The sequence below is a fragment of the Cynara cardunculus genome (assembly GCF_001531365.2).
Source record: "Cynara cardunculus var. scolymus isolate 2C chromosome LG 8, CcrdV1, whole genome shotgun sequence".
In the NCBI taxonomy this organism is placed as follows: Eukaryota; Viridiplantae; Streptophyta; class Magnoliopsida; order Asterales; family Asteraceae; genus Cynara; species Cynara cardunculus.
The window spans coordinates 23430903-23445335 of NC_037535.1; the positions used below are offsets into that span (position 1 = coordinate 23430903).

The 14433-nt window shown below is 34.5% G+C and overlaps 2 protein-coding genes across 2 annotated transcripts; one reads left to right on the forward strand and one right to left on the reverse strand.

Moving 5' to 3' along the window:
* Positions 1–1523: 1523 nt before the first annotated feature.
* On the forward strand, positions 1524–4148 carry LOC112517287 (mediator of RNA polymerase II transcription subunit 1-like). Its single transcript, XM_025124669.1, has 5 exons — positions 1524–2577; positions 2710–2835; positions 3187–3356; positions 3469–3658; positions 3751–4148. Exons 1-5 carry the CDS (start codon positions 1891–1893, stop codon positions 3904–3906), a joined length of 1329 nt encoding a protein of 442 aa, XP_024980437.1. The 5' UTR covers positions 1524–1890; the 3' UTR covers positions 3907–4148.
* Positions 4149–6617: 2469 nt separating this feature from the next.
* Positions 6618–11605, reverse strand: LOC112517448 (sodium/calcium exchanger NCL-like). Its single transcript, XM_025124882.1, has 7 exons — positions 11464–11605; positions 10980–11165; positions 9869–10050; positions 9486–9631; positions 9015–9291; positions 7840–8148; positions 6618–6866 (listed from the first exon to the last, which is right to left on the reverse strand). The coding sequence occupies exons 1-7, from the start codon at positions 11588–11590 to the stop codon at positions 6618–6620; spliced, it is 1476 nt and encodes a 491-aa protein (XP_024980650.1). The 5' UTR covers positions 11591–11605.
* Positions 11606–14433: the final 2828 nt, after the last annotated feature.

Genomic DNA, 14433 nt, shown 5'->3' on the forward strand with positions numbered 1-14433 from the left:
AATTAATTTTAAAAATTTTTTTTATATTTTTGGTAATTTTTTAAATATATATTTACTTTTTTTTATTAATTAATTAATTTAAAGTTATATGTAAAATGAAAGGTGCATACTTTTAGACTAAGAAAGTGCTTTTCATGTCTAATATCAAATCTAGAATTAATGATACATATAAAAATGGCAAATTCATGCAAAAGATTTCTATTTATATGTTAAAATCTTTACCTCTAAATTCAAAGATATTGTTTCATAAGTAATAAAATCTCAAGATTTTCCAAATTAAATTTAAGATTTTTAATACACGAAATCAGTGTTAAGGTTTTTAGAATCTGAAAAGATAGTAAATATTAATTCTGAAACAGATAAATCATCATACATTTTAATGTCGTTTGTCAGTAAAAAAAAAGGCAGGCTCGAGAATATTCTTCAAAATGAAGAATGTAGAGATTTTTTTAATTGGACAAATTGCATGAAAAAGTAACGTATTTTAATTTGAAGCTTATTTTGAGTAATGTACTTTTAAAACTTTTATTTTGGTACCTAAGATGTAAAGTTTTAGACATTTAAGTACCCGGGTAACCGATTGAATCATTAATGTCGTCTTTAATAAAAAAAAGGTAAATTACATGAAAAAGTAACGTATTTTAACTTGATTTCATTTTTGGATAATGTATTTTTAAAACTTTTATTTCGGTACCTAAGATGTAAAAATTTAAACGTTTAAGTATCTGATTGAAGCATTAACCGGTTACCATGCTGATCTGACGAGTGATTTGACTTACCTTTTGAATTTCAAATCGCTCGCCACATCAACATGGAATCCGGTTAATAATTCAAGCGATTATCCGGGTACTTAAATGTTTAAAATTTTACATCTTAGGTACCAAAATGAATGTTTTGAAAGTATGTTACCCAAAATATGAATCAAGTTAAAGTACATTACTTTTCATGTAGTTTGTCTTTTTTTAATTTTCCAAAACTTTTTTTAAAAGAAAAGCATAACAGAGAAGATAAAAGAATATTTTAATAATATAATTAATTTTATGATATTTAATATAAAGAATTTATTGGAATTAAGATTTGAAATTAAATGTCTGTTTATTATTTATTAAATATAATTAATTTTATAATATCTGAAATAGAAAAAAATTAATATTGTTTTTCTTTTTGGAGATTATAATTCGTTATTTATAATATTATAATATTAATTAATTTTTTTGTCTGTTATAACCCGTTATATGAAACGGGTAAAACCCGGAAACCCGAATAGTTATTACCTAATATACGAATGAAATAAAAAGGAAAGAAATTGGGAGTGTACACAAAATTTTAGGGTTTTTTTTGGAGCTGAAAAAACGAAAACGGAATTGTTGGAGGAGTGTGTGAGAGAGAGTGTAGATCTTAGTGAGCGAGAAATGGAAGAGTTGGTCTAGCAATGAAAGCTGGAGTGGAGCGAGGATTTGGGCTACAAATTAGATTACGAATTGAGAAAGTAATTGCGTTCAAATAGTTACTTTAGATTTTGCAAATTTTGCAATTAATCATCAAAATTTAACCTAATTTGGATGGTTTTCCTTTTTTTCTCAGTGATTTTGATCTATCTGGATACTCTCTTAACTCCATCATGATTTTGTTATGATCGTGTATTAAATACGTATAATCTGGCTTTAATTGTATGTCTCTGTATAAGGTTTTGAAGATCTTGTGTGATCTATACACTTAGATGCACATTTCGGTTTCTTTTTTGATTCTGTTGAAATTTTTAATAGGGTTTGATTTTTTGGATTGATCATTTTTGGGGGGAATTCATGATTTGTCCTTGTATATGTGAATTACCTATTTTGAGTTCTCTTTAAAAAGAATTCAATGTGATCTTTTAGATGGCAGTGATCAATGGCTCAAGACGAACATACCTCTAGGTGTAGTAATAGCAGTAGCGGTGGTGCTGGTGGTGGTGGTGGTGGCGGTGGCGGTGGTGCTGGTGGTAGTAGTCATAGATCTTCAAAGAAGTTGAAGCATAAGAAAGTGCCTCAGAGAGGAATGGGGGTTGCTCAGCTGGAGAAGATTATATCCGAAGAACAACAGAAGAAAGATGTATCTGTTTTGACATCCAATTCCATCATTTCTCCGAGCAATTCATCTTCCAATTTGGCCACCACCATTCAAAAAGTTCCCAATTTCAGGCCATCACCAATTTCTTCATCTTCCATCCCTTTGCCACCACCATTACCACCCAATCACCATCCTTTGATTTCCAAAACTGATGCTGTGAACCCCATATCTGCTTCCACCTTTTCCAAGCCAGCGAGCATGAGCAGTGGGGGCGGTGGTGGTGTCGGAGGTAGTAATTGGTGTAGGTTATGGAGTGATGGAGATTACAGTTTTGAAGGGGAGAAACAGAATCAAAGTCAAAATCATAATCAAAATCATGGGTTGGACCACCCTAGATACACTGCAGCCTTTCCAGCAAATCTTGGTGGTTTGCCTTACGAATCCAACCCACCTATTTGGCCTCCTCCTCCTCCTAATCTAATGATGCAAAGATCACAACATCTTCAGCAACCTTGTTCTTCATCAATGGTGCACCTTTCTTGGTTCATTCATTTTTTTTTTGTATATGTTCTTATAGATTATGTTATTTGGTTTATAACTGTTGATTGATCATTAGAATTAGATGGGTTCTAAAAAGAAGTCAGTAAATTTTATTTGCAGGTGAATGTTTCCTCTGGAACTTCATCATCGTCTTCATCCTCTGTTATGAATTTGCAGATGGAGCCCCCTTCAAACCAAAGCTATTGTGGCAACAACTATCAACCATTGTGGTCAGAGGAAGAGAAGGTGATGTTGCTCTTCTCTTTCACCCTTTTCAACTGTCTGTATGTGTGTCCTACTTGTGTATTTAGTTTAGTATGCAAATTCCATTCGAAGATAGTTTTAACCATCGAATTAGTTTCCACTTATTTCGTTTATTCATCATTTTCATTTCGCGTGAGTATGTGAATCATTGGTCTCATTTACTTTCTATAAGAAGAAAAACCAAGATGAGATCCATAAGGGGGAAGAAGATAGTGTAAACTAATGACACCTCATAAACGTGTAACGTGTTATGTGTCTTTCTAGTGTGATTTCTTCGGTGATAATGATTTTGGTTCGAAAATTAATGTAACATTTGATCTTGGTTTTTGACAGATGGTTGGCATGAAGAGGCCATACCCCTTTTCATTGGAAAATGTTCCAATTCCATCTTTTCACTGCAAATTTCCTTCTGCTTATATCCCTTCCATCCCAAGATCAGATGAATCAGCTTCTTGTAGCAATGGAGGCACTGTTAGCATAGAATCTGCACATCCAATTTTCAGGTGAAGAAAACCTTAAGTTTGATTCTTATTAGATATTTGGAACAGTTGGGCCACAAATGAGAAGCTATAAGATTGTTGTTTTAATGGTTTATGTTTTCTGACTCCATTGCAGAGAACCCCCTTTAAGCTCAGGAGCCATAAACGATACAGTAACAAAGAAATTCATCGATGAAAACCAAGGTCTCACCCGAGATTTTCTCAAGTTAGCCCCTCCTCAACCACATTCGAGTTCGAAAGAGAAGCTGCATTCTTCGCCTTGTATAGGAGAACAGACCCAGTTTGAAACTCTATCACCTCATAAAGTGAGATTTCTTTGATATTTCTCTTTCTTTATATTTAATCTTTTGACAGATTACATCTCACTTATCACTTTGTTTGATTTTTTTCCTTCAAGGGTCAATCAAAAGGTTCAACCCATTTTTCTGGACCAGGTGGGTCAAACCCGCAGCCGTTTCTTAGTTTCTTCCCAGCTGCAAAAACACCGATGGGGCAGCCAGGAAACAGCAATGGTGAAGCGGGGGAAAGCGTTGATCTTAATTTGAAGCTATAGAAGGCTCTCCCTATTTTCTTGAAGTCTTGTTCATTTCAGTTGGCAAAGTAAGGTAGCTCTTTTTTCTTCAACAAGTGATCATGAATGAGAAATAAAAACTATATCACCCCCGCCCCCTCTATTTTGAATGTAGTTTAATTTACTTTGGGGCAAGTTCAAGTAGTCAATGGAAAAAAACACACTGTAGCTATGGCTTAGCAAGACATAGAGATCGTGATTTATGAACTAATCGAACTTTGTTGGATTCTCACAGTTTACCCTAGATTCGTTCTCTTTCTTTCCGATTTACTTTTGATTTCTCTATTCATGTGTGTTTGTATAATGGTTGTATGAGAAAGGTTCATTTAGGAACCTTTTAAGTATTTTTAGGAACCCAACAACCATACTTTTTGTGAGTATTCATAGTATTCATGATAAATAACGTGATAAAATGTTCATCATGAATACTCGCAAATAGGTGGTTTCTGGGTTCTTAAAATAGATCAATCCCGACTTAAAGGTGTTCTGTGGAAAGTGTACCATGGGGCTAAAGGCCTATGAGGGTGTTTACCTACTGATGACCACTGCTGATTTGGTCAGCACAGTTGACTCGGTCGGTATCAGTATATTTACCTAGGGATTGATCTGACTGAAGTTGCTTACCGAGCATCTGCCTGGGTCAGTTTATGTACTTTTACCTAGACAACAATACTTTTACTCTGTTAGCACTTACCCAGTTTGCGTTGGTAAATGGTCGTGATGATATCATAACCATGACACAACTTGAGGGGCCGTTTACTACAATTACCTTGGTAAGCGCTTACCGGTTCAATTACCTTACTGGACGAACATAACAAGAACCGAGAATCTTATCCAGTAAGAGGGAAGGCAAAGATCAATAGTCTTACCCGGTAAGTGAAAGTGATGACTCTTACCCAGTCAACGGTTCCCGGGTTAGAAACACTTACCATCAAAATTCATCTTGATGGAGTAAAATCTTACCCAATAAGATAAGTGATCGTGTTCGAATTTGATAAGTAATCACTATGTGGTTAAAAGGGGTCTCTGAGAAGAGGTCTAGTCATCTGACTGAGGGGGCCTCACCATAACAAACTTATGCATGTGGGTTTCATGGCATTTTTTGGTTCCATATGGTTATTTGTCTTTATATAATGTGGAGAGTGAGATCTTATCTTGACATTGTGAATTTAGATTGATGATGGAACTATCAAGTGACTCACCAACATAAAAAACACAGAGGTATTATTGTATGATGACAGCAGGATATCTTGATTTGTTGTACAACCAAAAACCAGCCAAACTTTTTGTACAGAATTACCATCATTGTCAAACTGCCCATTAACTTCACACAGTTATAGGAAAAAAAGAATCAACAAACAGAATTGTAGCTGAACGTTTGTTTGTATATAGGCTTAATCATTTGAAAACTTCATGTATTGTGATAATCGTGACAACTTTTATCTTAACGGGCGTTTGGTTTGAGGGATTTGGATTTCGTGGAAGGATTTGGAGTTGCAGGAATTTCGATTTGTAAGGACTTGAAAACCTTCTATGATTAAGTTACCTTTTTATTAATCGATTATTAGAAGACAAATGTTTTAACACAATTTAAACATTATTATATAAATCCTACGAAAATTTCTCAAAATCCCAACCATTCGTTGGGATTTCAAAATCCTATGCTTGAGGGATTTCGAAGAATCCTAATCCAATCAATTTTACAAACACGGGATTGGAATTCCAAATCCCCTCAAATCCTTTCCATCCCTACAAATCAAAATTGACGTTTAAGTTATTGTTTCATATGATTTTTTTTCCGCATCTAAGACTAACATTTAATATATTGATGAACATATATTTGTTTCACAATATGTTTGATTCATATGTATGCGGTTCACAATGTGAAATTTTTTTACGTGTAACCTTTGTTTCACAAACATATTAAAAATGTCCACTTTATGAAGCAATTACATGTGAAACAAACACATTAAGAAACAAATATATGTTTGATTGATATTCTAAATCCTAGTATTATATGGAAAAAAATCACATGAAATAACATTTGATGCACTATTTTCTCAATGTTATTACAATTTCATAGGATCTCAAAGAAAGGTATATATAGATATAATATAGGTGGAGGGTTCAAAGAAGAGTACCTTCGTTTTACGAAAACATGAGAACACCTTTATCACATGTGATAATATTGGACGACTTGGCCCACGACATAGATCATGCTAAAGGTTATCTGCGTCTCTGATTTAGTATAACATGTGTATCATATGTGATGGATTATAGTATCACACCGAGAACACCATTATCACATGAAATAATACACATGAGGCCCCCTAGTGGATTGCAGGCGACTTGGCCAGCAACCTAGGTCACACCAAAAGTCATATGTGTCTCTAATTTAGTATCACATGTATCATATGTGATGGACTATAAAAGGGTGTTCTTGCGTTTTCTAAATGAAGGTGTTCTCACGTTTTCTAAATGAAGTTGTTCTCATTTGAACCTTTTCCTATATAATACATATATATATATATATATATATAAATATAAAGAGAGATCAATTCAAATGAGAAATGGTATATGTATGTTGATATATACATATCTTACGTGACTCAACATTGTGGTTACTTCATACTACAATAACATAAGGTGATACTGGTTTTATTTGGTTTGATCTGGTTTCAAGGAGATGTCCTTTATGACCAGCCATAACCATAATCAAGAACATATACAAGGATGAGGGAAAACGGGTAGAGCGAGAAAGCTATGAATGACGTCCATAGAGGAAACGTGGTTCGACAACTGCCGAAAACACCCATCACGATGCAAACGATAAGAATCACCAACACTTCCGATGAGAAATCCCATGTCAATCCTCGCACGTATACAAGTGCTAAGAACACCGATAGGCAGAGCACATTGTTCATCGTTACTGCTCCATATAACTGTGGTGTAGAAACAAACAGTTAAGAAAGATTAGAGCTTTGTATAAGGGATAATCACAAAAAGAGGCAAAACGGAGTCAGGGGAGGACTATTAGATCCCGAGCGCAGTCCCGTGCACCTGCTTGATCTTATTTTTGTAGGGAAATTTTTTGGGTACGAAAGGTGCACCCGCTAAAAGTTGAGGTGCTCCGGAATATTAGAAAATACAACGAATATCAACCTAAATCCAGAAAGTCTCTCGAAGTCGACCAAAAATCCGAAAAAGTCTTTCGAAATCAAGCAAAAAAACCAAAACGACCCTCAAAATCAACAAAAGAAACCTTAAAATTTCATAAAATCAACCAACAAACTTGACAAATTCTTCGAAACGGTGGAATTCGAATAAAAACACAAGTGACTACGGCCTTTGATCCACCTTAAAGATGCCCCGTCCCGTAAAAATCATAGGTCCAACATCGATTGGAGTTGATCTATTACAAATAACCAACTTTTTTCAAACTAGCACTAAAACCCATCTATTTTGCAAAAAATCATGTGAAAACCCCTTTTTCTTTTTCCTCTTGATATCTTTTTAGATTTTTGTGGGACCACTTTGCAAAAAAGTTGAGCAAAATATGCCAAAAAGACGGGTTTTTACAAAACAGGTGGTGGTTATTTTGTGTTAATCCGGAAACAGTTACTCCGTTATCTTTTTTTTTTTTATTAACCTGGATATCCAATCCGTTATGCGAGCTGACTAATCCCAAGGTGACCACTCGCTTCGCGAGGCATTTGAACCTCTGTGGCCGCAAGAGGATTTTTATTCCTCATTGGATTCGAACCTGGGATCTCTAGGCACTTTTGACATTTGGAGCCAAGCTCAAACCAATCGGGCATCGCCCTTGTGGTTCACTTCTGTTATCTTTGTAATCATCCCTTTGTATAATTCATGTATGTCGAGTGAAGTAATCGGTAGCTAGAAAGGTGAACAAACCTCGGAAAATGTCAGAGAAGCGGATCTCTGTTTTTTTCGTGTAGCGAAGATGATAGCCGACACTGCCTCACTGGAGTTTGTTGCTAATGGTAACACGATGAATGAAATAAAGAAAGATGGGATGCTTGTTGCAGCGGAAAAATTATTGACAGCATCTACCAGAGGATCGGCAAATGCAGCCGCGATAGCAGTGCCAAGTAACAACAATAGCACGGCCTTAATGGTGGTCGTACGGGGGTCATCTACACCCTCTTCTTCTTCTTCCTCGTGACTTTGATCGCCCAAAAGGGCATGTTCTTTCTTCGTCTCCTGTAAAAACAATAAATATGCGTAAAATAAACTTGGGTTCGAGTAGAGGAAATAATCTATTTGCAAAAAAGAATAATGGAAAAGTTGTGTAAAAAAGCTCCCTTCAGAACCTTTGGAAAACTGAAAAGTTGTGTAAATAATCTATTAATGTTTTTCTAGTTCAGAATGTTTTCTGTCATGAAAAATCAGAAATATTATGGTCGTTTCGCAAAAAACAGGCTTCTGCAGAAGGTAATCGAGCTAAATAGCCCTGTCCCATCGTCATGATTTTTGTCTGATTCATTCATTCATGTCCTATTTCAATGTTGGACTAAATGTGAAACAACAAGTTTTTATTATGTTCTATCTCGTCCCGTCCTACATACCAAAAAACCCTATCGAACACTTTTTGGGATAGAGGAAATGTTTGCGTACATAATAATAATACCCCTCCAAGACTTTAATTTTGAGTAAGATAAAGTGGGTGCATTAACCCGAGCTTTCGAAGTCCGTTTTCAATGAGCAAAAAAAGAGCTCCCATTTTCAGTCTGGGCTTTTGGGGTTGAAAAAATCCGATCGGGCTTTTTCAGGGTTAGGCTTAGGCTCGGGTCTGCCCCCAAAATTTTGACCTGTTCAGCCTTTGACCCCCTGGGTTTTGGGGTTGAGAAAAGATCTGATTGGGCTCTTTCAAGGTGAGGCCTAGCCCCGAGCTTGCTCCCACCTGATCAAGCTTTGAGCCCTGGCCTGGACCAGACATCAGGCCCACTAGGCCTAGGCTCTCTCCAACCAGGCATGGACTTTTTGTGTATCTCTAATTCTTACTAATGGCCATAAAGAAAGGTAATATTACATTTTGAGGCTGTTATTTATGGCACATATATACATACCTCATAGTAATCATGAACATACTTCAATGAGTCCGAACCAGCAACAGTAGTAGTCCTTTTGAAACCCTTGGCCTCCTGAAGCCATCTTCCAATCCCATTTACAAATTCATCAAACTCAACTTCATTATTTTCAGATGTATCAAAATCTTTCATAACCTTGGTTACAGCATCCTCTTCATTCATGTTTATCTCATATAACTGCATTCCTACAACCAATGCCCTTAGTTCAGGAATCGAAAGACTTCCGTCTTGATTAGCATCAATCGAGTTAAACAGCCTGTCACACAAACCCACAGAAACGTCATAAACACAGACACCATTAACCAAACCAAACAAGCCCAGTATATCCCACCTAAAGGTGGCGTCTGGGGTAATATGTAAACAGACCTGCCCTCTAACCCAATGGGTAGAGTGGCTGTTTTCGATCATGAAGACAAAGGTGGTGCTGAGATTAAAAAGAAAATCACTAACTTGACTAAAACTTCTCTGTTAGGCTCGCCGTTCATATCTACGAGTCTTCCAAGTGCACGCATCTTCAAGAACTTGAGAATCCTAGATCTTACGTGCTTATGCTTTGCGAAATCAAGATGTCTTTTCTGTAATGTTGGTTGATAAACCTGCAAAATCATTGCAGAATGTCTTTAGTTTCTTCACTCCCTAAGTATTTCTAGAATCTTGAAATTTGATTATCCCACACACATTAAAAGGGTTTGTGGCACCAAAGGGTCATTGACCCAATGGCATTTGGGTAACGGGTAAATCACAACAATCAAGGTCACGGGTTCAAGCCTCAGCAAAAGTAATAAGTGTGAGACACTATTTGCTGTATATAAATACATACATAAAAATGTTACCTGATAGAGGCAGTATGCAATTAGAAGAGAAATGGAGAGGATGAGGGCAAGCAAAACTGCAGTGTGTCTTCCAGAAGTTGAATGTAGAATCTGTGGGAACTGAACAACTATAAATGGAAGCACAGATACAGCCATTATCATTGCAGAATAGCTTGTCCAAATATCTGTACTCACACCAGACCCTGCACCATATTACAAACAGATATGATAAACGTTAAATATTAATTGTTTTTCAATTAATCCTTTGTATTTTTGAATTAATTTTTTAATATATCATTTCTAATTATTTTATATTATCATCTAGTTTACCAGCAAGTTTTCATCAAACATATTAGGGTGTGCAGAAAGTCTGATCCAATTAGAACCGACCGACCATAACTGGATCAAATCGGATCCAAAATTTCAACATCCAAATTGGATCGGTTGGTTCTTGGATGGCAGTCCACCATCCAATAAAACCGAACCGATCCAATCCAATTTCCCATCCAATTTCCCATCTAATTAGACTTTCATTCCCAGGATCTCCCCATCTATGTACTCGGGGCCTCCCCGATAGCTGGAAGATGCGCACGACTAAAAAAGAGACTGAGTTGGAAATCCTCTATTTTCAATCTGTAACCAAGACCGAGAAAACAAACCGAAGGGATCGTGGATAAAGTACGGCTGGGAATAACTATATATAATTATTAACATTTTACAATATTTTTTTAGTTGATATTTATGTACATTGTTTTTTAATAACTTAAGAAAATATATGAATAATTGGTTGAAATGATGGATTAATTGGTTGAGTATTAGATTAAAAGATTGGACAAATCCCATCCAATCCAATGGATAACAAATAGGAACATCCAATGGATGGAACCGATCCGATCCGATCATCCATTGGATTTGGATTGGATCGGCTGTCCAATGTTAATTGGATCGAATGACAAAATCCAACATCCAATGGATAATTGGATCGGAACGAATCCACCTAAATTTATTGGATTTCAACCATCAAACACCACTGAAACATATGACCAATTTATTTATTAGTTAAGTTACCAACTATGGTTTCCAAAAGCTAGCTTACCAATTATTTATGTTGAGAAGGGAGTGAGATATATACCCATTAAGTGAAACCCTTTGGTGTCTTTGTTATCTTGAGCAACCGAATTCTGTAGATCACATTTGCCAACAACGATACAAGTTCCCCAAATACTTGTAAGAAGCATGACGGTCGAACCAGCGAGCAACCCCATTCCAACCGAAACCTGATCTTGAGCGGTTTCTATGCTTCCTGATAGTCCAGATACTGCAACCAAAGGTAAGCAGATCACCGTAACCATAACCGTTGTTACCACAATCTCCAGTAATTTCTTTAAAATAAAAAAACAAAATATATATTTCATAAAAGGTCCAGACCAACAATTGCGAAATTTGAGTTTCTATACCCATCGATAATTGGATCGAAACATTATGGAAATAGCAGAGCTAAAGGTGAAATAATCACTTTCTATATAATCAGTGACATTGATTATCGTCCATAACCAGATGAGATAGGAGGATTTCCAGACTATTTTGAAGATCAAAATGGAGGTGAATTCGTTTACCTAGAATGAGCATAGCATCGGGAAGTGCACCAAGAACAGGAAGGCAGAGGCCGCCGACTAAACCTGGCCCTAGAATCTGCAATAACAGCTCACTACCGGCGGAGAGGTGAGTGGCGGCAAGGTACATGAGGTAACCATAGACAATAACGAGGAAGAGGTTTCCGATCGCCGTGGTGGTGCACGGCAGGAATCCGTACGTCTGTTCACATATTTCCGATGATGATGTGATCAGGAAACGTTTGAAGCAGAATATGCTTCCACAACCACAATCAACGCCGTCGGATACCGATGGTGAAGTGGTGGTTATGAAACGGCCGGCAGCGGTGACGACGGCGAAGAAGGAGAGGATAGTGATGACAGCAAGGAGTGAATTTCGGTTAATAGCCATGTAGATGGAGGTAGGAAGGTAGCCGGCCGGACAATTTGATGGTTGGGAGATGTGTAAAGGTCTGATGGTTCACAGATGTATTTATAGGTTGGTTCGTGCGTCTTCCCGCCTCCGGGGGGTTAAAACATGTGCAACAAATTTTTTAATGCTAATAGTTTCTTTAACCGGTAATTTCTCGATCGTTAGGAGATGAATTTTATTTGTTTAAAATGAATCTATCTTTTAATAATATTAAAATTTTTTGAATAATTTTGTATCTTGAATCTCTCTTAACTATTCAGTATCCTAATTTTATTATGAATAATTATCAAATAACTATATTTTATTTTGCACTATATTATAAGAGTCTTTTAATAGTTCTGATCACTTAACCATTTTGGATCAAATCATTCAACAACTTACAAATAGCTTTTAGACATAATTTTTTTATTTTTAATATTTTTTTAAAATCTATTAAAATAAAACAAGTAAGGAAAAGAATGTGAAACACTTTGAAAATGATTATAATGAAATAAATATTATTTAATATATTTCCATTAATAGGAAATTTAAAAATAAATATTTAGATTTTGAAATAATATCTTAATAATATAATCGATATTGTAATCGTTAAAATATTGGAGTTGAATGTATTTTTATTTTAAGAATTATGAAGTTTTATTCTCTAATTTAGAGAAACTAGAAGGGTACTCGTGTAACACGATATGCATTTCGATTTTAGTGTTTCGTTTTATTTTGTCATTTGTCGATGTTATAATATGGTTTGTTGTGGATTTGAGAAAGCGATAATGTTTTTATTTTTTAATAAAATATAAATTTGAAGATATTATAAAATTTTGAAAAAAATATTTCAATATTAGATCAAATTAACTTTCTTAATTTCATTTTTTATAATTTAATTTAGGTATAATAACAAAATAATTTATTATTTAATAATACAATTTTTTATAAAGATAATAATTAAATGTACCTTTAGAACACAATGATTATCCTAATTATATTTTAGATTTTTTATATTTTAAATGAAATGTTTATTATGTATTTGATTATGTTTATCTACAATTACTTACATGAATTCAGACATGAAACTTCAATAAGTTGTACTTATGCATAATTTACTTGTAATTTTAAATTTTAAGTAATATGAATTAATAAACAATATTTCATGTATAAAAAATGATTTTTAAGAATTTTTGTCAAATGGTTTATAATATAGTATAAATATTGAAGAAAATTCTACTCTTATTTAACAATCTTATATAAATTTGAAAATTAATACAAAGCATAAAACAAAGCAAATGTATACCATTTTAGCATAAAATACAAATCGGGTCCATATGATTTGTCATAAACAATACTTTTTGTTCTTACAGTTTTAAAATTACAAGAACCTAAAAAGAGGATAAGGTTTTTATAATAACTTTCCACAATAATAATTCTTATAAGTTTTTATAATAACTTTCCAATAATAATTCTTACAAGTCACTTCATTTTTTGCTAATAAGAACCTTGCATTAAAGATGCTCTAAATCCAAATCTCGCCAATTATAAGTTATTTATTTCACGAAATTCAAATCTCTCAAAACCATTCCATCAAATTAAACGCCTATAGAATCTTAAAAAACAAGGAGGAAATGATTCATGAAAGTTGGTACATCTCCATTTGATTTGGCTTGTAGGGCATTATGTAAATCACAACTTCAAATGGTCAAACCTTTAATATTGGGTGTGATTTAAGTTGGATAACATATCCTAATTTGGATTTTAGGTTTGATTTAGGTTGGATTTGGTTTGAGATTTGTGTTTTAGATATGATTTTTTATTGGGGTTTGATTTAGATCGGAGGACGTTTTGGTTTTAAACCATCAAGTTGGTCCTGATGTATATATATATATATATATATTGTATATAATAAAGGACAAATTGCATGAAAAAAGTAACGTATTTCAACTTGATTCCTATTTTAGGTAATGTACTTTCAAATTTTTTTTTTTTGGTACTTAAGATGTAAAGTTTTAAATATTTGAGTATCCGGGTAACAAATTGAAGCATTAACCGGTTACCATGCTGATGTGGCGAGTGATGTGGTATCCAACTCAGTGTTATTTGCTGACATGGATATCTTAATCTAACCGGGTTAATGCTTCAACGTGTTTAACCAGTTACCCGAGTACTTAAATGTTTAAAACTTTACATATTAGGTACCAAAATGAAAGTTGTTTTATCCAAAATAGGAATCAAGTTAAAATACATTATTTTTTCATGCAATTTACCATACAATAAATAGGGTTGGGTTCCAGCTAGAGTGTGAAGGGACGTTATGGTGAGAAGCGTAAGAAGAAATTTCCAAACTCCACGTCAACACTAATGAGATGCACCAGATCAATTCTCTTCTAAAGCGCAATTTATGAGTGGACATTCAATTAAAAGTAATAATGATTCAGATCTTTTCTTACGCTTCTCACTAATCACTACAACTTTCCTTTTCACACGATTCTTCGCTTTTCAAAATATTAGTAATCATTTTGTGAGTCATAATATTTATTGTAAATAAAAAAACCTGTCCAAATTAAATATATGTA